Here is a 24,318-nt window from a genome sequence, read left to right on the forward strand (position 1 = left end):
TGTGCCACTGTATAATAAACACAAATTTGGCCTACCTTGAAAATACGATCGCTGCTGGGGACCTGTAGCAGAATAATCTAGCCACCCCTGTTTGTCACTCTACTAATAGTCACCACATTCAATTTAAATTCGTCGTTAAGCAGACGGTAAAAATGGTCACTGTCTTCTGCGTATACACATATTCACCGTAGTTCCAGCCTGTGGCCACTAGATGTCGCCCATCACCGAGCCTCAGTCCGAGCACGCGCTCCGGCGAAGTACACATGCACACATTGCAGCGCGTTCCCGAGAGCTACCCTGACCAACTTCCAGGGGCAGCAGCGGTGAAGTTCTGGGAGGAAAAATCAGACTTCGTAAACAGTCAACGGGCTCACCAAAAATCAAACTGACACGGGACACAACCAGGCAGCCACTATGGACGATTTAGGTAAGTTATGGAGTCGCTTTTAAAAAGCTCCGTGTTTTCCCTCAGCACTAAGTGAGGAGTGGACAACAGGGTGGAGGAGTTAACGTTACGACGAGATTTTAGGTTGAAAAGAGCATTTCTGGCCCAGCGTAGTCACATAGGTCTGGAAAAGCTAGATATTTCCTATCAGCGTGTTACAGTACAGTGTGGCTGGGTGAATGTTGGACACATTTTACATTTTACCCACCTCGTTCTTTACATATGCATTGTAGTAACTTAGCAGATGGACATCGCTAGCCTTTACCACCTCTCCTTTTAAACTCTCCCCTCTGTAGTGCGTGAATGTTTTCTGATATTAACGCGGTATCCTGCTCATTTTAAATCACCCTGTTCTGATCAGTATGTGTGCCGGAGGGAGGAGATATTTGGCTGACATTTTGACATCGAGCTTTAACATTACCTCCTCAACTTTTGCCCCCAGGCTATTCATTCCAGCTTTGAAGTGGTGGAGTCGACAGGCCTCCCCATTTAGACTGCTCAGTACAGCACAATGTGAGCTCAGCCCTGGCTTGGCTGGCTCATAATGTATCTCCAGTCTGATGGAGCAGCCTTAATTGCTAATGATACTTAATTACTGAGCGTACAGTCCACTTTCTTCTCCCTTTTTTCCAATGGAAAGCCTTGATACAGGAGACAAAGGTGTGGTTAGGACAATAGAAAAACTGTAAACTGTACGACATGTAAAATACCGTATGTAATTAGACATGTGGGAGCCTTAGTTAAATTCAAAAGGAGAAAAAAAAAATACCCTAAAGAAACCTAACACGGAATCCTACTTTGTCAAAGGTGCTGACAACACTTTCTCCCTGGTTTAAACAGTAGTAGTAGGTGGTAGGTTCCTGACCTTGTGCTGTTATCCTGTTGATTTCTTCTCCAGGACAGGTTTTATATATTAGATTGGTGTAGCCATGCCAGTATCTGTCTTTGGCCAGGAATGCATGACCGACCCTGAATAGGTGGAGCTGCCGGGGATTCAAACCCCTCATGCTGCACAATTGTTTGGTTAAATGATTAATTATTTCACATTAATAATTAGTTACAAGTGTCTTCATATCTTATGGTTACAAGACACAGACTACCTTTTGATCAACTACCAGTTGATTTTTTTTATTTTTATTTATTTATTTATTTTTAATTATTGTCACATTTCGTGAGTAGAACATGACCTCTGACCATGTTTGGTTATCTACCAAATTCGCTGTCAAATTAGATAAACTTATTAGGCTCCAGAAACAATTTTTCCAGTTCTTTGATGGTGTCTGTTTTTTATGGTTAGTTTAGTGTTAAAGTTACATTACATTTACATGTGTGTTGTGCTGATTGATGTCAGTCAATTTGGTAAGACTTCTTGTGTTTTCTGTGTCTATTTTGGAGAATTATCATTCATTAAGACCTATTACTTAACTAATACTAATGCACCTTATGATATCAGCTAATATGTTGATTATATTTGGATTTATCAATGAATTGTATAGTTGATAAAATGTCATAAAATAGTGGCAAATGCCCTTCACAAGTTGTAGGAGCTCAGAGTGACATCTTCAAACTACGTGATTTGTATGACCAACAGTCCAACACCCAAAGATATTCAATTATCAGTGATAGAAAAAATGGGGAAAACCGCAAATCCTCGCATTGAAGCAGTGATGTCTGGCATTTTTTGAAAAAAATGTCATAATCAAATTAATCAAAATTGTTACCATTATTTTTTTCTCGACTGACTGATTAATTAACTAATCCTGCCAGCTCTATTATAATATAGTCTTATCACCCCTATATCTAATACCATTATTACAAGCAATACCGTATCCTGACTGTGTAATTCCATGCAGTCTGTCAGCTCCATCTATTTTTTTATTTTTTTGTGCCTCTCTAACCAGTCACCTCTTCGGTTCATTGGCCCTTGACCTTTGGCACTGTACCTTTGAACTTCTAATTTTGTTGTTATAGTTCTCACCAGTTGGTCATTTTGCTATATTTACCTTGCTAATTCAGAATAAATCACTTGTTTTGCCTGGCAGGTATCTGTAGGAATTCTCCCATTGTACTGATCTCCCAAAGTAGACAGGCAGTAAAATGGATTTGTGAATTGTTTAAGTGGAGAGATGATGGGCCACATAATGAGCTTGGCCTGCTGTGAGAATAACTCCAGGGCACATTAGATGCTCTAGCGACTAGTGAAAGGGCTGATTGTTGGTTGAGAGGAAGCCAGCAGTCTCGCTGAACAGCAGGCTAAAATAGGGGGCGAGGCTGCTGAGGAATGTCGAACATCACCCTGTGTCAGGGTCCAAGGCCAGATACTCTCTGGGTCATGACTCACCTCCTACCACTACTCTCAGCTCCGCGCCAACAGACGGAGGGCTGTCAGTTTCAGTCTTTCTTCCTCAAACACAATTCCCCCTGGTAATTGCAGACACTTAAGAGTTTGTTAAAAAGCTCTTTGAGCTTTCAGTTCTGGTAGCCTGACAATTGCACAACCAATCATTTTAAATGGATTTCAACTGCTTTGCTATGAAAATGTAAACATTTTTGTACACATCATGTAGCAAACCCCTCCCACGTCCTCCCTAAATATGCAAATACAAACCATGTTAAATATTTGTAAATACTTTATGACTGTGGTTTACTGCACTTCCAGTAAAGCCCCAGCTAACAAGCCCCCACAGGTTCTTGTCCTGAGGATCACTGATGACTGACAGGTCTACATGGAGCTGTTTGGAAACCTAATCATACTCTCTCACGCTCTTTTCATCTTCTTTCAATCTGTGTATATTGATTTGCCCACATTGGTTACCATTCGAGGAAGGGAATTCCCTCGGCACAGTGTGAGCACTCTTCCAGTCTGTACCTCGTGAGTCAGAGTTTTCTAGAGGTTTTCTCCGATCAGTTACAGTCCGGGCCAGGTGGCAGCCAGACCTGGCTTCACTGTCGTTACTAGTGTGGCCAAGTGTGGACAGGTCTTCATCCAGTATGGCCCTATAACCACATATGACAGTGTCCTGTCCGTTGGCCTGTTCTGCTTTTGTGTTTGATGTTTGTGGGGTAAGAAGTTACCACACAACTCTGTGAATTCCTCAGGATCGTGTGAGATTCAGGCAGACTGACCTCACTGGGCTGAGGACCCCCTACTCCATGTCTGCAGGTTAACACTGAAAAAAATGCTTTACTACAGCCATACACTGTGCTAGAGGGTCTTGACTAAAGGGAGAATAACACTTGAGTACGATAGACTCCTTTTGATCTATAAATTCCATCCATTATTGACCAGGAAAAGTGGGCAACTGCCCCGGGGGCCTCAGGTTCACTGTGTTGCAGTTTGATTAACTGCATATTTGTTTAGTAATATGCACTATTAAATCACAATATAAACTGAAATTCTAATGACCTAAAGGCCCAATCTTTAGGCTCTGTCTTACAAAATCAAGGTTTAGTCCCTTAAATATTTCAGTTGCCACTATACTTACATGGTACATTTTGTTGAATAATTGTGCATTTAAAGTTTTTTTTTAACCAAACCCAGGATCAGTCACGTTAATCCAGCCCAGATCAAATCAACACTGTCTATTTAGGTCTGTTTTCAGAATGTGACCAAGAAATTTCAAGTAATCTGTTTAGACTGGCATTGCAGCAACACACACAAAACGAATCAGTACTTTAGCAAATAAAATCTAATATTGCATTATTTGATACACTGTTGAGGCTCAGCAAGTAAAACGTTGAAGAGGAAATGAATTAAAGAAAGAATAAGGCAACGTATTTTGCAGTAACCTGCCAATGCAATCATGTGGAAAAGAAGAAACACCACAGAGAACAGGTATTGTGTATCACAGCCAGGCCTCAAAACAGTGTGAGCCACTCAGCTCTATTTTGTAGCCACATAGAGGCACATTTGTATCTACAGGAGGTGGCTTTGTGGGCTGAAACAGCAGCACTTGCTGCACAGTCCTTTTGTAAACACACAACAGTCCTGTTAGATTTACTGTAACTGTATCAGTTGATCACCTTGTAGAGGAAGGGCATATTCTCCAGGCAGAAGTGAGAGTTGGCTGTTGTAGAAGCAGCATGGTCTTGAATGTTTACAGCGTTTGCACAGCATACCAAAAGATCTTAGAAGGTCTTCAGTGGTTTCCGTGTCCCAGTGTGTCGGCAGCACAGAGTTAGTGTTACCAGACTAGCTATCATCACCCCATGAGAGCTGCAAGGTTAGTGCATACCACCCCTAGCCAGTGGGCTCGCCTGCTAGGCTAGAGGGAAGCTCCAGACTGTAAATCACTCTTGTTCCCGAGCTACACACCCATCCTGTTCTGGGTCTGGGGAAGAGAGAGCTACATGGCTGACCTCATCGCTTAGGCAACAGACCCTGCCCCACATCCTGAGGAAACAAAACTGAGAAAAACAATGAGCAGAGTCAGTGCTGGAGGCCAGCAAACACCGGTAGAAGGGCAGCTGTAGGCCTTCAAACTGTGATCCTGCTGCTAGAACAGCATTTTCACTAGTAAATGCTGTGTTACCCCATCGTTGCTTCAGTTACAGCAGCCTTCACTCTTTTCCTCTTGCCATGCTGTTCCCACACCTTCCTTGTTCCAGGCCTTGTAACTTGGCTCAGAGAACAGTGCTTATTATTATTCTGACATGTCTGGGTAATGTAGTAGGAATCTGAGTCACTGCTGGATTTTTCTAACATTACCCAAGTTGCGGATACCCGAGGACATGTCTTTAAGCCGGGCAGGAAATCTCACTTCTGTTTTCTAAATAATAAAGCTCTGCTGTCATACAGTTTGTTTTATACCTACGTTTTAGTAACACTTGGCAATGTCACTAAAATAACTGTCAAGTACTAAAAGCTGGCATTGCCTGCTTGCTCAGATTTTTTTGCTGAACCTTTGATCAGGCAGTTTCTGATTTAAACCATAATTTTTCCCATTTTAAAATTTATTAGATCTTAAACAATTAGTCAGTCGACAGAAAAACAATCTGCTGCTATTTTGATACTTGATTAATAATTTCAGTCACCTTTCAAGCAAAAATAGTGACAAAAAATATGCCAAACATTTTCTTGTTGCAGTTTCTCAAATGAGAAGACACTTTGTATTTTGAACTGTTAGTCAAAGAAAATGAGCAGCTTTAAGACATCACTTTTGGCTAACTATATCTATCATGAATTTGCTATTATTCTATAGGATGTCTTCATGCCTGGAGCATGGCTGGGTGTTTCAGTCAGCGTTTTAGTACAAGAAAGACAAGACAGCCTTTCTTTTTGGGTCTTCCTCATTCTACCCAATTGCACTCTCTTACGGCACAAAAGACCACTCACTGACATACAGTCCTCACACATACATGGCTATGAATGTGTCCCCAGTGACTGGGTGTTACATCAGTCTTGATACTTTCCCCTATCATCTGATTTACTGTTCTGTGGTGAAGTGCCTTTATTTTGGTCAAGCGTTCTCTCCAGGGAGGTGTCATCTTTCGGATATGGGGCTGCTTGGCAGGGTATATTTAGGTATGTTTATTTTGAAGTAATCACCCTAAGATGCTCCTGTCTTTCTGATCGTATACTATTATACTCATTCAGCCTTTGTCTGTATGGGTCTGTGTCTTATACTGTAGAAGCAGTTTGCCATTTGTGAGCTGTAAGGCCTGGCATTTATTTGAATATTTCTATCTTGGTCCATCATTAAATCTGTTTGCTGCTGGTCCATTTTCTCTCTCTCGCTCACATTCTCTGTCTCTCTGTCCCTAGTTTCTATCCAGCCTTCCCTGCCTGTCTTACTGGCATCTCACCCTACACCCCCTCTCCCTGGCCCCTGCCTGTCTTGTTTGATATAAATATCGTGTCGGGTTGGCCTGATGGGGTAGGGTTTCGGTTTGGGGCTGTGGCCAGTTCTGCTCTTTTACTCCCTGGCTATAAACAGGTGAGCTGTGGACCCTAGTGGCCCATCACCGTTGCCCACATGTTTATAGAAAAAGATTAGACAGCCCCGGTTCCTTCCTTGCCTGACTGTCTGCACTGTACTCCATGGTCTGTGGGAAATGGGCAATGAAAACATTGACATCTCCCTTATCCTGGAATTCAAAGCATGCTGTAGTTAGTGGAATGGGTCCTGTAATTGTCAACACATTATTTTCATTTTCTGGACTGACAGATGGTGTTTTGTATTCAAGCACATTCCTCAACGCCTCTCTACCTAGAGTCCTGTGGTATTGAAGGAATGTGTGTTCTGCTTGAGTAGATTTTATTACAAAGCATCATTTTGATTCCCGAAGCGGACAGAGGAACGTGTGGAATTCCCCATGCACCTTTGCTCCCATCTGATAAACATTGCAGGATCGTGGCAGGGGCTTGGTTGCGGAGGGGGTGTGCACAGGCAAGACTGTACATGTACCCGTTGCCACAAGAATGTGTACAGTATCCACATAACTTCAGAGTTGTTTGTTGAACATAATGGAGATTAGTTACCACAGTGTGACCACAGATGGATCCCATGACAGAGTGAGCTACTGTTAAAGGAAATCTGTATGTTGTTTGACTAAGATTTGATTAATTCATCTTGAATTATTAGTCTCGGTCATGTCCTTGTTGATCACAACTTTATTCCTCCAGACCTTGCACAATGGACTATTGAGTCAGGATGCTGTTTGAGCAGAATTGGACTTTGTCCGCTGTGGCTACCCCCTGTCTGGAATGGAAAAGATTAGCCTGTTACTTGGCTTACAGTGCATGTTTGCATTCTTAATGCTTCTAACTCTTGGTGGACCTAACTTGTCAGAGGCTGGTGAGGGCCTGTTGTCTGTCCTCATGCCAGATTCAATGCTGCCCTCCTCAGGGAAATGAGGGAAACAAGAAATTTTCAGTAGCATCTTCAGTCTTTATCCTTTTATGATCTGCAGTAATAGATATGCAGATGAGATGCATTTGGTGGTCGCCAAGAATGGTGTGTGTGTAATGCAGGCTGCTTATTCAAAGGCTAAAAAAGGATGTGAGCTGGAAATTTTGGATTTAGTAATTATACTTTTCTGCTGCTAAATTTAAACAGGTGCCACTGTGTTACAGATCTTTCCTTACTGCCTGTTTTAGTCTTTCTTTATTCTGGTATAGATATAGCAAAATCCATGCTGGTGTATCACCCACTGCGATTATAGTGCCATCTATGTTAGGGTTGCAGCTGATAATTTTTTTTGAATATCGATTATTTTCTCTTCTATTTTCATGTGAAAAAAAGTGAAAAATCACAAATTTTCAGTTTCCTAAAGACCAATATGACACCCTCAGATCATTTGTTTTGTTATTCAAATTTTCAGTTCACTATCACATAAGATAAAGAAAATCAGCAAATCCTCCTGCAGGAACTGGGGAATGTTTGGCGATTAGTTGATTACTAAAATAGTTGCTGATTAGTTTTCTGTCCATTGACTAATTAATTAATTGATTGTTTCACCTCTAATCCGTGTCTTCTTTAAATCCGCTGTTTGTAGGACAGGGACACTGAGAATGAAGGGCTGAAAGTAAAATGTAAACTTTATCAGTTTTCAATGGGACTGATATTTTTTTCTACAAACGAAAACTAGGTATAGTCACATTAAAAATTCTACTGTAATGGGCTTTAAAACCTACTGTAGCTGTATTTCCCACCAAGGAATGAAAACAGGCTGAATGCATTAGCCATTATAAATTGCTTTTAACCAAGAATCTAACTGTGATGGACGTCCCCTGTGGAGATCTGTTCTGGACTTCATGGGTCTGGGCCTTACTCACAGATGTGTAGTATCAGCAGGTCGGAGGGGTAATGAGTGCAAAGACACTTTTTATAGAAGGAGTCTCAAAAACTTAAGGCAGTACGGCTGTCCTCTCTGTCAAGGCCACAAAGGACTTTCTAGGAATACATTACAATAATTAGTAAGTTTTGGGGCATTTTGTAAAAAATTGACAGCTTTGAAGATCTGCTACAAGAGAAATGTGAATCTAAATCTAAATCCTACACTGCATTTTAGATGACTCACCTTTGTCCCAAAACCAGTTGTGGTATTTTTCTATATGGAGCCTTTGTTTTATGAGCGTCAAAGTCAACTTCAGTAAGACCTTGTTTAACATGTCAGCACCAGGTGCAGATTATTTTGAGCTGGTCATGATATTTCAGCACATTTGCACAGACATGGGCTACTTACTGAGCTTACTGCTTTAAATAGGCATGTGCTCCCATGTGGTTTATGTCAAATTTCACGACTAAAACATTTACCTTCTGGGAAGGATCTCCCTTTGGACGGAAGACTATGATGAAGACTCGTGACTGAATATATTGGAATTTAAAATGTAGAGATGGTTGAGACTCCAGTTCATCTAACACCTAACCTTCAAACTTATCCTAGTTCTTCTGAGTGAAACATTTTAAACTTTTGTCCCAAGTTATCTGCTTTAGATTTAATGTAATAGTCAGACACATGTGAAGTTACAATCCTATTGGCCATATTCATTCTGTAAATGGGAATTTGTGGATAAGAAGTCACTAATGATTTAGATTTACAGTGTTTGCTATTAGATACAGGGACACTAAAGGGACACTGTTGTTGACAGAATACTGTCAACCAATTTTGTCCCTCAAACCACTCCCCCTCTCCTCTCAGTAGACTGGCACCATGTTATCGCTACTTGTTGCTCATGCTATCTTCGTCTGTACTGCTGACTGCTTTACACACGCGCGCGCACACACACACACACACACACACACACACTTTATCCAGGCTAGAGCATATTAGAGGTACAGCAGTTGGAAAAAAATAATGTGAGTACAGACACTGGACTTTCTAATGATTTAAAAGTTAAATATTTTTGTGGCAGGATTACTCTGACATGTCTTTTTTGTCTATCATATTTTGTGTGTGTGTGTGTGTGTGTGTGTGTGTGTGTGTGTGTGTGTGTATATATAGTATTATTATATATTGTATATTATTATCTTATTATAAGGTTAAATTGTAAGGGCTTTGTTGTTTGATCTTTTAGTGTGGACACAGGCAAAAGGAAAACCTATGTAGCTTATTCCAGGCCTGACCTTATTTTCCAGGTATTTTGTGTATTTGCTTTTTATAGTGAGTTGATTGTGACTCTTGTGGAGCCAGTGTCTGCCATTTTCACTGAGCAGTATGTTGGCCTTGTGAGTTTGTATGTACTGTATACATCAGCTTAAGACTTTAGATTAAGTTATAAGTTTAAATATTGACTTTGATGCAACTTTGTTTGAATCAGTGGGGGAGTATTTGGAGAAGTAGATTTAGTTGACGAAAGAAACAGTTAGTATGACTTTTTTTCAAAGCAAAAATAGTTATATTTTATTCCATTCGTATACTAATGTTATTCCTTGAAATAACTCCCAAGTAGGAGAGGAAATACAAGTTTTCATCCATAATGAAATTCCAAATTTAAAGGCACGCTTTCTACTACATAGACTGTATTTTAGTAGTGGCAGGAGCCTGCCTATATATTTTTCTTCTTGGTTATTTGGACAATTTCTCAACTTGCTTTTTTGGTTTTACGATCTTAAATGTGCAGTGATTCCTTGAAACAGACTGTTATGGGTCCAAGCCTCTATAGTGTAACAGTATGCAGCCAGTGATTGCGGTCTATTCTGGACAGGCTGAGGATGGATGGATTGTGTGATGTAAGGGTCTATTTGGGTAAGGGTCCTGCGTTCCTCTGAACACTCAGCAGGGTAACACTGTGCCCCCTCCACCCTGGACAAGATACAGGAACACTTTCTGTCCATCTGCTTCTTTGTTCCTATCAGTCTGTCTTGTTAAGTTTACACTTGTTCTCATAAAACAGTGACTAGTCAAAGACATGAATAGATTACTCACAGAGGTAACATACTGAAATAACAGATCAAACTCACTGATAGATAGCTCTCATTGTCAGTAGCGTTGTATTTATAGTGTGGACTGATGGAAAAAGTATGTTGGGGATTTCAGAGGGATATTTTATAAAGGCTTAATGGGTTTAGTTATGTCAGTTGGGCTCAGTGATTTACTTTGCCATGCTGTGATGGTGACTGGGCCTAACCTTATTACTGGATGATATATGCCGAGGAGAAATCTTTTTTTGGTGACATGTTGGAATAAGAAACTGGGTCTGACTGGCCACCATTGTTTGTCTGTTTACAGCCTGACACCACAGTCAGTTGTTGCCTCAGAGCACCCAACAATCCCAGTAAAGAATTTACTGGTCTCCAGCCCAACCATGCCCGCAGGTTGAAACACAAAGTAAAAACAATGCAGGAATTTATGTATTATTATGTCTTATGTTGATTAAGACTGGTATTTAAATAAAAGTAAGACATAGGCTAATCAACTCTAGAAGCAAACACAGCACAACTGTGTTTTGTACATTATGTATGATTTCTTTTGGTAGGTACAAGAAATCTTATCAGGTTTTAATGCAACTTACAACCAAACCAATCGAATTTTAACATCATATCTTTCAGACGCATTGCTGGCGGACCTGGAATCAACTACGTCCCACATCTCAAAGCGACCTGTATTCTTGCCTGACGAGACCCCCTACTCCATCCCTACGGGAGGACACTCCTACCAAGATGTGTCAGTTCCACCTCCGGTCCCTCCTCCACCCTCCGCCGAGGCTCTGAATGGTTCCCTGATAGATCAGCCAGATTCCCACCACTCCTCTCAGCAGGCAAGTCATGTTAGATCACTGTAGTGTGATCATGTACAAAACTCAACTATGATTTTCCATGAAGCCCTTCAACAAACTAATTTGTCAACTGTTTGTCAACCAAGCAAGAGAAATTACAGGAAAGCAACATAGCACTTTAGATGTAGTCAATTAATGAAAGATGTATATTTAAAAAAAAGGTTAAAATAAGATTTGAAGCCACATTTCTCATGTATATCTGTGCATGTGAATTGTCTTTTGTGATCTGAACTGATAATATCAAATTGAAAGCCAAGTAAAAAATTCAACAGATTTTTCAGTATAACTGACTGAAGTATCCCCTGCAGTCATTAGGTTCCGCAAAGAAGAGATCATGGTCCAGGGACAGTAGCAGCTCTCCCTTGTCTCACATTGAGGAGGACCACGTCTACAGGTAGCCTGCCACACACTTGAAATGTTCCGTGTATGACCTTGAGTTTATCATCTGTGATTGTTTTTTTTTTTTGTTGTTTTTTTTTTTTTACCAGGAGTTGTGATTGAAAGTTATCTGTTTATGTCTCGTCTTCAGTTTTCCTAACAAACAGAAGTCATCAGATTCATCAACAGCAGCTATGACCTCTGCCCTGGGCAGTAACCTCTCAGAGCTCGACAGGCTGCTGCTGGAACTTAATGCAGTGCAACAGAGCTCCCCTTCATTCCCCACGACAGGTAGACGCATAGCCCTCAGCTTTATCAGTTTTGTTTGTGGTGAGCAGAGTAAGTTGTACTGCTAATGTGTCCACAGAGGAAGCAGCTCCACCTTTACCTTCCTGTAGCATCACCCACTACGAGAATGGTGGCAGCCCTGACATCATGGTGAGCCCTCCGTCTCAGGAGAAACCCAAGAGGAATGGAACGAGAGTGGATGAAACCCGACCCACCGTTGAGAGTCTGCTGGACGAGCTGGAGGGCTCAGTGCCTTCACCCAGGTACAGAGAGTCCACAACCTACAACTTCTCCCCAACTTATGACACTTATTAAGCTGAAAAACGACCACAGTAGAGGGCATAAAGTCTGCTGTCATAATACATTGCAATACAGTCCACCAAAACGTATCGCAGAGTTTGACCGAGTTCTCCGAAAATCAGCAAAAGAAAATGTGAATTTGTGCGCGTGCATGACAAAATATGCATGTAATTGCAAATTATGTTATAATTTGTATTTTCCAGCCCCCCTGCTTGTCACAGCGATTTGGACGCCCCCCCCCAACAGCAAGCCAGAATGTCTGCTTCCTGTGCCACAAGAGAGCTAGATGAGCTGATGGCCTCTTTGTCTGACTTCAAGGTAAAAAGCACTACGATTACATACTGGAAGAGCTTAATTAATCAACGAACTCAAGTTAGGAGATCCGTCATTATTCCCCATGATTTCGCTCTCCTCTTCCTCTGCTTACTCTCTCATTTCTCTGTTCTCTAGCCCAGCTCTTTGGGCTCTCTGCTGGACCCAGCAGGAGCATCTTCCAGCTCTCCTCATCCTCAAGTCTCTTCTTCCGTCACCCCAGTGGCTTCTCCTTTTCTTAGTCTGTCCCACATGTCCACCTGTGCCTCTCCCCTCTTCTCCTTGCCTGCTGGTCTAGAGCTGCACATAGATGAGGACGGAGGAGACCGAGGCATGTCGATGCCCCATTCAAACCGCCTCCCTCCCCACAGTCCTATATCCTCACTTTCCGCAGCCAGTGATCTAGACCTGGACTCTGTCATAGATGTTTCTGCCACCATGTTGTCATCCCAAACCAAGTCTCTGCTAGTCCTCTCTCAGTCCGCTTCGTCTAACTCCAACCTGATTGGAAATAGCCCAAGTCCTTCCAATACTACCACCACCCCCTCACTTACTTCAGTTAACACTGTTCTGGACCACAAGTCCTCCAAGTGCCCCAGTCCATCTCTAGAAAGGGCCTCACCCTCAGATACAATTGGTAAATTCTCTTGTGCTCCTGAGATCATGAGCAAGGGGTCTGCTTCTTTTCCTGAACTTGATTTGAATTTGTCCACTCCACCTCCATCAATAAACTTCACCCCTTATCTCTCTGTGCCGAAGACTCCTTCACCCCTCCCTGTTGCTGTCTCTATATCTCCACCTTTCACACATGCTTCCTCAAAAACATCCTCACCATCACTGGTGTCCCCATTGACGGTCCCCTCTCCACCAGCCTTCACCAGCCCCAGTAGGCAGCCGTTGGAGCTGGCATCAACAGCTGTGCAGCAACCCCCCATGGTGGAGCCTTCCCTGGATGAGGCACTAGACAAGCTGCTAGCAATGAGTTTTGCACAGAATCCCTCAACAACACATGTGGAGGAAGCACAGCTGAAGATGGATGCGCAGTGTCTGGGCACAGGAATGCGGGAGGTGCTCGAGGAACTAATCCTGCCCATGGACAGAAACAGTGTGCAGCCCGACACTTTCACCAGTGCCACCAACACCATCACAGACGACTCAGTGGACGGAGGCACTGATGGAAACGGAGATCTGGACTGGGCTGATGAGGAGCTCTCTGTGTCCCTCCATGATGGACTGGATGGAACCATGACACCTTACACTGAGAGGCCATACACAGATGGCAGCATGACCCCGTTGACAGAGGCCAGCTGGATGGATGAGTCCATGACCCCATCTACGTGCCCTGGGACCCCTGACGTTGCCCTGGACCTGCCAATGCTGCAGACTCCTAGTATAGACAGAGTCTCTGCATCTGGACATGTATGCATCGCCGCTCCTGCTCGACACACGCAGGGCTTGTTTTGTTCACATTTACCTTTGTTTTTTGTTCTTGCTTGTGAGACCGATGTTTATATACAAGCTCTAGCGTCTGCTCCGCCAGCCTCCGCTCAGAGGGTTTCTTTCATGTGTTCTTGCAAACCTGTTAATGTGATATAAAATATTAATTTAGTAGTTTACTCACTAGTACAATTTTAGAAGCTAGTCTTGTTTTAGGAGTATTTTGGGGCATTTCGTGGACAGTTGTGAAGTGACTGGGAACAAGGAGACAGAGAGGGGGAATGACATGTAACAAAGGTCCATGGCCGGAATCAAATCAGTGATGTTGAAATCATGGTATATGGTATTTGTCTTAAACACTAGGCCACTAATGGCTACTAGACGCCCTGTCACTTGGTCAATTTACCAAAAAAAATACGATGATTGGGGGGGGGGAATGTGCCAATCATATAACTCTAGCTTTGCTCTCAAGGCTCACGAGGAGTGACAAGTTGGTCTCATTTTACTGCCCAGCCCAGTATTAGATATTCATTCAACTGGGCAGAAACTAGACCAAAAAAAAAAAAAATTATGTTTGAAATGTGCAAAAAGAAAGATGAAAGAAACCCTCTTTGAAAAAATACATTTTCAGATAGAAGCGTGTGGTATAGAAGCTTGCTTAAAAACGGAGTAGATCTTTCTAATTAGGATTTTTTGTTTTGATACTGCACTTGCAAGTAACTCACTGAATGGCAGTATCAGTACTCAGCCTCTGGCACATGTAAACCACAGTCCTCCTTGCCTGTTGGCACCAGTTTTGTGTGAAGGACCCGAATGTGACCTCTGACCTGTGTTGTCAAGTTGGAGTGGTTGCTTAAAAGACTGGGCAGGCTGGGAGGGGGGGGTTCCTGGGTGGGGGTGGCAGAGTTTTGAAAGCATCTGACATAAGCATGCAAGAAGTGCACGAAGTGTGACTCTAAGCCCACTGACCACTGCTTCCCGGCCTGTCAGTGATTTGAAAATCATAATTTGTGTGACTCACCTGCTGCTACAGAGCTCTGCTTTAACTGCTTCAGCTGGTTTATGATTGGTGTGGACATATGACAAACTGCTCATCATTCCGCCTCAGATAAAATCAGTGATTAGGCGCACTAAGGAGACTCCCAACGTACATCCCATGTACCGAGATGGTCACCTGCGCAGGAAGATGGGACCCGTCATTGTAAACAAGAACAGTTCTCAGGATCGCCTCATTGAAGAGCTTCAGGGAAAGCTTGGGATCGGCCGCTCAGAGCGGCGCCGTAAACAGTCTGATGACTGGATGACCGAGGGTGTCATCGTCACATCTAAACCCCAGCGTTTCCGTCCTGATGGTGCCGACAGTGAGGTCGACAAGGTTGGCTTTAGTGTGCTCAACAGTTTTCCCAAATATTTTTTCTTCCCCAATTAATTCACCTTCTGTGTTCTACACATTTTCCTCTATGTGTCTTCTTTCTTTTCTCTGTTCTTCTCTCCTCTTCTTCAGATCATAATTCCCCCAGAGTCGCCTGTCCCTGTGAGGAAGGTGCCCCCACCTCTCTCTCCCCCAGCCCCTCGTCGCCCTCCTACTGTAGAAGAAACTAAGCGACCTCTTCCTGTACAGTATCCCCTTCCTATACCGCCACCTCCTCCTCCACCTCCCTCTCCCCCTCCACAGCCTCCTCACATCCATGAACCAGTTCCCACCCCGTTTCGGCAGATTTTAAAAGCTGCACATCCACCACCACCCCCAATTCAGGAACCTCCTGCCCCTAAACCAGAGCCTCCTCCTCCTGTTCTTAAAACCCCAACACATCCTCCACCAGTGGAGCCAGTGACACCAGTTGCACCCAAAGTCCTGGTGTCTGTAGGCTGCCAAACAGAGTATGACCCAATCTTCCCTCCAATGCAGGCATGAACTCCTGTCTCTTATCCCTTCTGTTTTTCATTCTTATAAGAAGCATACTGTGATTATTTTTTTTATCTCAGTAACCTCAAACTCGAATTTTGCAGACTGAGCTCATTTTGTTGTCTTCATCTTCAACACATAACTGTTTTCATAATTGAACCATTTCAGATTATGGCTCAAGGTAAGGGTGGTGTTCCTGGCGGGCCCCCAACACAGGTCAACAAGCTGGACAATATGCTTGGTAGCCTGCAGTCTGACCTCAACAAACTGGGTGTGCAGACAGTAGCTAAAGGAGTTTGCGGTGCCTGCTGTAAGCCAATTGTAGGACAGGTGAGATGCTTTTATTAACGTAATATATCTAGAATATAAATACATATTTTTATTTCTAATCACTTTTAGAGTTTGCATACTAGATACACAGGCCACTTTTCTGTTTGTCTAGGTGGTGACTGCCATGGGCCGCACATGGCACCCCGAACACTTTGTGTGCACGCATTGTCAAGAGGAGATCGGCTCCAGGAACTTCTTTGAGCGTGAAGGACAGCCTTACTGTGAGAAAGATTACCATAACCTGTTTTCCCCACGCTGCTACTACTGCAACGGGCCCATACTGGATGTGAGTCACTGCTGTTTGCGTGTGTGATCATCTCTATTGAATTTTACAGTCAGTCAGCCAGCAATAAATGTTGTCATGTCTGTTCAGAAAGTTGTGACGGCGCTGGATAGGACATGGCATCCTGAACACTTCTTCTGTGCTCAGTGTGGATCCTTCTTTGGCCCAGAGGGTACTGTGATTTCTTAATTACTATGACCTTTATTATTCTGGAAATTGTACTTATCATATTTGATTTATAACTTGTTTACATTATGGATTGTATCAAATCTGCTGTCTGTCTGTTTTTCCTGTGAAGGTTTTCATGAAAAGGATGGAAAAGCCTATTGCAGGAACGATTACTTTGACATGTTTGCACCAAAATGTGGTGGCTGTGCCAGGGCCATTCTGGAAAATTACATCTCGGCACTGAACTGCCTTTGGCATCCTGAGTGTTTTGTGTGCAGGGTATGTATCACACAATTCTGTCAAACTGCTGTTTTTATTTAATGTACCTGAGTTTCCCTAACACTGAATAGCTTGTGTGAGTCAACTACATATTGTAATGAGAGTAATAGTATGAGAATAACTGCAACTTCCCCTGTCTGTGTCTACAGGAGTGCTTCACCCCGTTTGTGAATGGAAGCTTCTTTGAGCACGATGGTCAGCCCTACTGTGAAGTGCACTACCACGAGCGCCGTGGCTCCCTCTGCTCCGGCTGTCAGAAGCCCATCACAGGCCGCTGCATCACAGCCATGTCAAAGAAGTTCCACCCGGAGCACTTTGTCTGTGCCTTCTGCCTGAAACAACTCAACAAAGGCACCTTTAAAGAACAAAACGACAAACCCTACTGCCACGGCTGCTTCATCAAGCTGTTCAGTTAGGGAGAGAATTTTAACAGTACGACATATGGGTCAGAGCTCAGACAAGTGTCTAAAGCATCTTTAGCACAGCAGGGGTGAAAATGGATTGTGTTTGTATCAAAGAAAGCTGTGTGTTTTCTAATGATGACGTACGAAGCGTTTATGGATTGGGTATGTGCATGAGGTTAAAGCAGCATACTCTCTTTGCCAGACTAAAATACTTTTAACGTCCTTCAGAAATGTGGTAAAACGTCCCATTTTTAGACCGACAGCAATTTTTTTTTTTTTTTTTTTTTTGAAGCTTTTATGGGTTTGGAGTTGGTCTATAGGGCTCGGTTTGATGCAGACATGCTCAATATTTAAAGGACGTTGAAAAGTGGCATTAGAAAGTTTTTTCAAATCAACACTGATGTGCAGAAAACTTTTCCCGCAGTCTCCTTAGATGTGTTGGACATTTTCCACAGGCTGCCATTTTTTTTCTTTTCTTTTTTTTGTAACTCTCACATTGATGTGTTTTCAAGTCTTTTTAGTTTTTTTCTTTATAGAAGGTGGTGAAATAATACTGAACACTGTAGAAATCCAAGAAATACTCTGCGTGTTTGACATTGTTGCTCACTGGTTGAGTGTGTCAATTTAGAAACAATAAAAAAAAGACGTAAAAATCTGAAAACTATAGCAGGGAACGGCTGACCTGTTGTTTTTAGCATTACAATGTAACCTGTTTATACAACTGATGAGGGTAAAAAGCTTTTAGATACTTTTTTTTTTCCCATAACATAAAATCGGACAGAGCAAATGGATAAAAAAATGGGCTGAGTCAGCATTCACAATAATTGTGTATGTGTGCAATTGATTGTAGTGTCTTTAGACTCACTCATTCAGCCTATGAAAACACCCTTATATGAAGATTTTAAGTGTTGATACCAGAGTGTTACAATGTTGAGTTTTTATTATAAATGAATCAAGGGGTGAGAATCAATCACTTTTAAAGTTTCTAACATCAGAATCTCAAACACACCTATTATTTTTTTTTGCCAAAATCAAACCATGATGACTACTTTACAGTGATTGTCAATAAAGAAATATGCAATATGTAGCCATCCACCAGTAGCTGCAGAATTCACCCTCAATTACATGTTTGAATAAACCTCACCTTTTTGCGCTGCCAAATCATTCCTTGTTTTTTCACTGAAGAAAAGAGAAAACAGTTCAACTGCAATTTCTTGCAGTTGTCTCATACAGTGAAGTGGAACCTCACAAGATCTTGGGAGAATATCGTGCAACTCTTACACTATCATTACTGTTTCTGAGTACATCATGAGAAGTTTTTTTTTTTTTTTTTTTTGTAAATATCCAATGCAGCTACATTGTAAGCAAAGCGCTGGGATGCTTAGCATGTACATGTGTTTAATAACCACTCATTCGAAGAAGGAGAGAGCTGGTGAGAAGGCATAGAAAAGATACTTTGATATTTTTGGTGTCATTACTGTATTGAGAAGCTGATGAATGTTCACTGTTTTCAAATAAGTAGTACATAATGCAAGAAAATATGTAAATGTGCCTGTGATACTCCAGTAACTCTATGCAACTGTGGATTAACAGCTTTGTATTTCAGCATCTTTCTTACATTACAGTCTGTCTGTGCCATTGTATCAGTACCATGTCTAATAACACTGGTAAATTCAGCAAAATACTGATAACAGGTCAATAGTCCACAGTTATGTTTTCATGTTACTAGTCTGTGAGTCCACTGAAAAATGTAGGCTTTCAAAATGAAAGCCTGTTGGTCTGTTAGAATAAATCGTAGGACTAAGATGACTCCTTTCCCTCAGCATCTGAGTAGCATCTACTGTATGACCACCAGGTTGGGTCTTTACATGGTTAATCAGGACATGCAGCAGATATATCGGGCCTTTTGTCTTGTTCAGGGAATTCTAGAGCCTTAAGTCTTTTCTCACTCTATTTAAAAGATCATGTAACAGTTGTCTTTTTAAATCAATTTAGTAGAGTGTTATTTAACCAAAGCCATACCTTCTTTTAATTGTTTTTGTTTGTTCACTTTTTCCTTTTCTTTTCACTTTGAATGTCAATAGTTATGAATAGTGAGATTCCTCACCTCTAGTCTGATTACGCAAATAAATTCTGTTTTGGTATCAAAATGTTATCCAGAGGCTTCATTTGTGATATACTGTCACTCGGGTGCACTTAAGATTGAAACACAAATATTAGTCCAACGGTACAATACCTGCTTCCATGGACGGATTTTGAGACACTAGACATGTAAAAGGGCCCCCCCACCCCTCCCACATAGGAGCAAGATACCCAGGCTGGAAGCCGACAAGGCCGTGTTGTTTGTAGTTGTTTTGTGACTAGTAATTCTGAAGGTGCTTTGCGTGTCTTTGTTATTTGTGGTTGTTTTGCGCCACTTTTCGGTTGTTTTGTGTCTGTTTTCAGTTATTTTCCATCTCTTTTTTTAGTCAGTTGTCAGTGGTTCTGCATGTATTTGTTGTCGATTTGTGTCTGTAGTCATTTTGAAGGCGTTTATGGTGTCTTGTTTTGCATCTCTGGGTTTTTTTTTGTTGTTGTTGTTGCATGTCTTTGTATTTATTTTGCATCTGTTTGACAAGTAGTTTTGTGTGTCTTTGTTGTTTTGTGACTCTTTGTAGTCATTCCATTGACTTTACAACATGGAAATGTTAACAGTCACGACAAAAAGAGGCTCTTGACCATGGTTCCCCTGATCACCCGGGTCCCTTGGCCTGTGTCCAGTGGCCCGTTCAGTAATCCATCAATGTCTCCTTCATTGTCTTCCTACACAGAGATTAAAGAAGAGGAGTGAAGATTAAGAGTTTGTTTTTAATGCATAATCAAAAGAAACATGTACAACATTCATTACCACAACATTCAAACTTCAAAAGATACAAGTAAGAAAGCTGATGTTGCGTTTGTAGTTCGAGTAACGTTCAGACTGGGAAAATAATCGATGTCATTTTAAACGGGGAAACAGTGACAGTTATATGTTAACCTGGCAGTGGATTGAAGACAAGAGACCTCGGAGAGTTACTGTTCACTCAGACTCAAGTTCATCAGTAAAGCCATTCCGATAGTAAGCCACATGGTTTGGTCGAAAAGTAGGCTTTACATAAAATCACTGGATTTTTAACAGCAGTACGCGCCTCGTATCGATTGGTGGCAGTAGCGCGATATTGTTGGTTGCCAACCGCCATGGAAAAGAAGAGGAAGAAGGAAGAGGGCGCGAGTCCCTACCGTGATTGGACAAAGTACCACATGGGTGAACTCGTCATACCCGGAAGAATGACAAATGTTAATTGTTACTAACAATTTAAGGTAAGTCGAGATCTTCAGTAAAGTCTGGCCAAGAATGTATTAACAATTTCTACTTTTCTGCAGCAAGTTACGTTTATTTGTATACAAGTTGAAGAAACTCGTAAGGCTTTGCTAGCGTCAGTTGAGCCACAGCGGGGCCTCTGTTACAAGTATACCAAACTCAGTAAATAACCTTAACATTAATGTGTCCTTGTTCAACAGAATGGACGATCTAATAGCCTAGCTTCCCCCCCCTGTTTTTAGGGGTTTGCAATTCTACGTTCATTATTAAAGTTTATGAAATGTAAATTTATTTGGGGAACTTTTTTTGAGTGTAACATTGGCTGGTTGGGCTCGCCGTTGCTCGCTACTTAAACTTTGCAGTTTGGTAGACAAACATTTTTTGGCAATAACGCGCAGCAATCGCAACTTTATAGTAATAAACACTTGTATTTGGTGTTAGATGAATTAATTATGCGGTAAAATTGAAGTGTTCAGCCGCATAGCGGTGCCCCTTGATAAATATTTAAAGTCGATATTGTTGAGGGGTCACACCTTGTGTCTGTAGATTTTTACACAGATTCTACAGCAGATCGTTACAGCACCGTGAGATCTCTGGGCTTTAACTGTTTAATTTACAGGGTGTCTGCAGGGCTTGAAAAGTTGTTAAAAAAACCCCCAAAACCCCAATGAATTCAGTTACCTCAGAAAAATGTCCCAGAAGGTATTAAAAAGTCTCACATTTCCTTTACAAGGGTCTTGAATATTTTCCCTGTCTGCTGCACACAGTAACATTGGTTCTAACTTTTCGCTGTCGGGACACAGTTGTTAGGAATCTCATGGACTCATAATAGACAAGTGTCCCGTCGGGCCCCTGGGCCTGTGCCCTGTAGGCCTGTTTCATACATGTGCCCAGGTCATGTTAATAGATTAATCACTTGGAATTGCTGTTATGTACAGCTGGGAAGTACAGCACTGTGATTGAAATGTCCGTAAATCCATTTACTATGAATAACCTCATGATGGTTATTCACTCTTCAGTTATAAGGTTCTGCAAAAAACCCTCAACTGTACTTGTAAATATCAGCCTCGGATTGTATGTTTTCTGACAAACTACTAAACCTTCAGTATCCTTATGTCTGCCAGGTATCTTAATGCAAAGAAGATACGAACGTTGGCTGGACCAAAATGGCTTCCTACTTTGATGAACACGACTGTGAGCCCACCAACCCTGAGGAACAGTATCGACAGAATGCACTACTTGAACTGGCCAGGTGAGGCTAAACACATTTCAGATGCACTGTAATGCTCAACATCGATGCAAAGTGTACAGTGCTCTGATTGACTTATGGTCTTTATTTATAGGTCTTTAATGCAGGGCTTGGACTTACTTGACTCAGGGACGTTTGACTTGTCGGACTGGGACCAACGTCTTCCGCCTCCGGCTGCCAAAACGGCTGTTCAGACCCTCACCGTGGTCATCATTTCTCCAGAGCAAGCAGGTGACAGACATTTGCTCCAGTAGAATAAAATGTGTTTTACATTCACATTTGCAACTAGCCATTTTTCACTGAAACTCGGCGTACGTAGCGGAAGAGACTGGTGATAGCAGAGTGAGATATCAGGCTTACAGGCAGGATGAGAGAAAGGTGTTGGACGACAGACTTAATTTGTTGAAATTGTTAGTACCTGTGAATAGATTTTTTTTTCCCCCTCAGTTGTTCCAGTGAAACCTCTCATTGGCCAGCAGTACGGGACTTAGTGTGAGCATGAAACATGCTGATGAAGGAAAAGAGCAAACATATTTTTTTCAAACATTAGATGGATTTAATCAAACTTTGATTATTTCTCACAGACAAAGGTCTCAAGTGTCCCGTTTGTTTGCTGGAGTTCGAGGAACAAGAAACGGTTCGAGAAATGCCTTGCAAACACCTTTTCCACTCAGGATGTATACTGCCATGGCTGGGCAAGGTAAAGCATGTGAATTCATAATTCTGATTCTACACCAGATAGGTAATGGAAATGTGCGAGTGGCTAGTTAAATTCCCTAATTCTTTGGTCCTGATTTGATGTTTCTTGTTTTAAATCGTAGACCAACTCCTGTCCGCTCTGCCGATTTGAGTTACCAACTGACAATCCAGAGTATGAGGAGTTTAAAAAAGACAAGGTGAGTGTAAATATGCCTTGGGGGGGTCCAACATGCTTTCAATATGGCATCAGTCCCTGGCTGAACAGTTGCTGTTTTTTTATAATGTCCTGTAGGAGAGAAGAAAACAGAGGGAACACAGGCTGGAGGACCTACATGGATCCATGTACACATGACACGTCATGTACACGTCCCTGAGTGCTGTGATGCAAGTCTGTTGCACAGTGACATTTTACAGAGAATTATGGAAAAAAAAAAAAAGAAGTACATAATGCTGCATTTATGCCATTTGTTACAGAATGTCAGTATAAAAATGCAATGGGGGGGATAAAACGTCCATGTCAGCCTGATTCTTGTAATTATGAGAAATATCTGGAACGAATGACTTTGACAATATCTCCCCGTTGGCAAAAAGTACTATCAAGAACTTGTTGGCAAAATGGCTGCAGAGCCAACTTCACTGGCAGCTCCTCCTAAACAAAATCCAATATTACAAATATGTAACACAATAAAAATAACTAGTTTAGACATTTCCATTTATCCATTGTGACCATAAGGCTGGCAGTGGGGGTAGCCATGTTGGAATAATGTGAGAGCGCTCCCGTTTGGGTATCGGAGGGTTTTCCTGTTCTTTCCATTCAGTAGACATGGCGTGACTGCAGCATAAGCAATGAGGTCGTTGAAAATGCTTCTCTCTGAGTTGGGTAAATGCTCTTTCCTCATTAGTTAGGATGAATATCGAGACGAATACGCTGTTGACAGCAACATTAAGAAATCTGAAGTGTTTCAGTTCAGTCTCTTCGTTCCTTTTTTACAGAAATGTATCAGCTTTAAATGCAAAAAAAACAACCTGTTCTGCTGTATTTGTCTAATGAATATGAACTATTTAAATAATTATATATATTCATCAGTTACTCCTTTTTGTTTTTCCACTAAAAACAATGCCCAAATCTGAGGGATTTTTAATTATAAATTGCACTCCAGCAATGTAGTATCAGTAGTCTGCACTTCCGTTAATTCTGGGTCCTTATTAAAGACAGATTAAAAGAAGAAAAGCCAAACTCGAAGAAGTAGAGGTTGAGATATCCTGACTATTAGTCCAACATATGGGTCCAACTCCTAAAATGCTCGATCCTACACTTATTTTGTGTTTTATGTTAGACCATCCCTGCCTTGTTTTAAAAAAAAACAAAAAACAAGCCTAGGTGGAGAATTACTTTTTCAGTATTGACAAAGTGCCTCTAGATCCACAGAAGACATGATACAACTGTTTTCACCAGCTGAGTAGTACTTCACATGCTAAGTAAACCGCACTTCATGTGTAAAATTGGTGGCGTTCCTCTTTAACTTGTCCCATGATGTTCTTTTGATGATTGAGGGTGCATCGCCTCTCATCTGGCCAACACACAGAAAACCAATATGGTCTGAATTGGTTTCGATGCTTCTACATCAGGACTTCCCGAAATGTGGGGAAAAAGCCCATGTTTGCTGGTGGTGCATGTGTATTAGCATGCAATACTGGACCGGAAATCCTGCTCTGACACTGCTCAGCCTGAGTGTGAGTTTAAACCGGCAGTATGTACAGTACTGTCTAACGCTGTCAT

At 41.8% G+C, this 24,318-nt stretch overlaps 2 protein-coding genes across 8 annotated transcripts; both read left to right on the plus strand.

The window, feature by feature from the left end:
• The first annotated feature begins 256 nt into the window (after window positions 1-256).
• LOC120805251 (paxillin-like) lies at window positions 257-19,405 on the plus strand. Of its 4 annotated transcripts, none has more exons than XM_040155314.1 (12): window positions 11,448-11,559; window positions 11,695-11,834; window positions 11,911-12,094; window positions 12,335-12,449; window positions 12,582-13,862; window positions 14,989-15,255; window positions 15,385-15,789; window positions 15,955-16,116; window positions 16,229-16,402; window positions 16,490-16,571; window positions 16,698-16,846; window positions 16,996-19,405. In XM_040155314.1, exons 2-12 carry the CDS (start codon window positions 11,738-11,740, stop codon window positions 17,260-17,262), a joined length of 3,183 nt encoding a protein of 1,060 aa, XP_040011248.1. In that variant the 5' UTR covers window positions 11,448-11,559; window positions 11,695-11,737; the 3' UTR covers window positions 17,263-19,405. The 4 variants fall into 4 exon arrangements, with proteins under 4 accessions (XP_040011251.1, XP_040011248.1, XP_040011249.1 ...); XM_040155315.1 differs by having other exon boundaries at window positions 15,385-15,495; XM_040155316.1 differs by lacking the exon at window positions 15,385-15,789.
• Window positions 19,406-20,485: 1,080 nt separating this feature from the next.
• rnf181 (ring finger protein 181) lies at window positions 20,486-23,628 on the plus strand. 4 transcript variants are annotated; one of them, XM_040154424.1, is made up of 6 exons: window positions 20,486-20,589; window positions 21,715-21,842; window positions 21,934-22,070; window positions 22,424-22,539; window positions 22,661-22,735; window positions 22,831-23,628. In XM_040154424.1, exons 2-6 carry the CDS (start codon window positions 21,757-21,759, stop codon window positions 22,888-22,890), a joined length of 474 nt encoding a protein of 157 aa, XP_040010358.1. In that variant the 5' UTR covers window positions 20,486-20,589; window positions 21,715-21,756; the 3' UTR covers window positions 22,891-23,628. The 4 variants fall into 4 exon arrangements, with proteins under 4 accessions (XP_040010358.1, XP_040010359.1, XP_040010361.1 ...); XM_040154425.1 differs by lacking the exon at window positions 20,486-20,589 and adding an exon at window positions 20,602-20,625; XM_040154427.1 differs by lacking the exon at window positions 20,486-20,589 and adding an exon at window positions 20,643-20,738.
• Window positions 23,629-24,318: the final 690 nt, after the last annotated feature.

The sequence above is a fragment of the Xiphias gladius genome, chromosome 19 (assembly GCF_016859285.1).
Source record: "Xiphias gladius isolate SHS-SW01 ecotype Sanya breed wild chromosome 19, ASM1685928v1, whole genome shotgun sequence".
NCBI lineage: Eukaryota > Metazoa > Chordata > Actinopteri > Istiophoriformes > Xiphiidae > Xiphias > Xiphias gladius.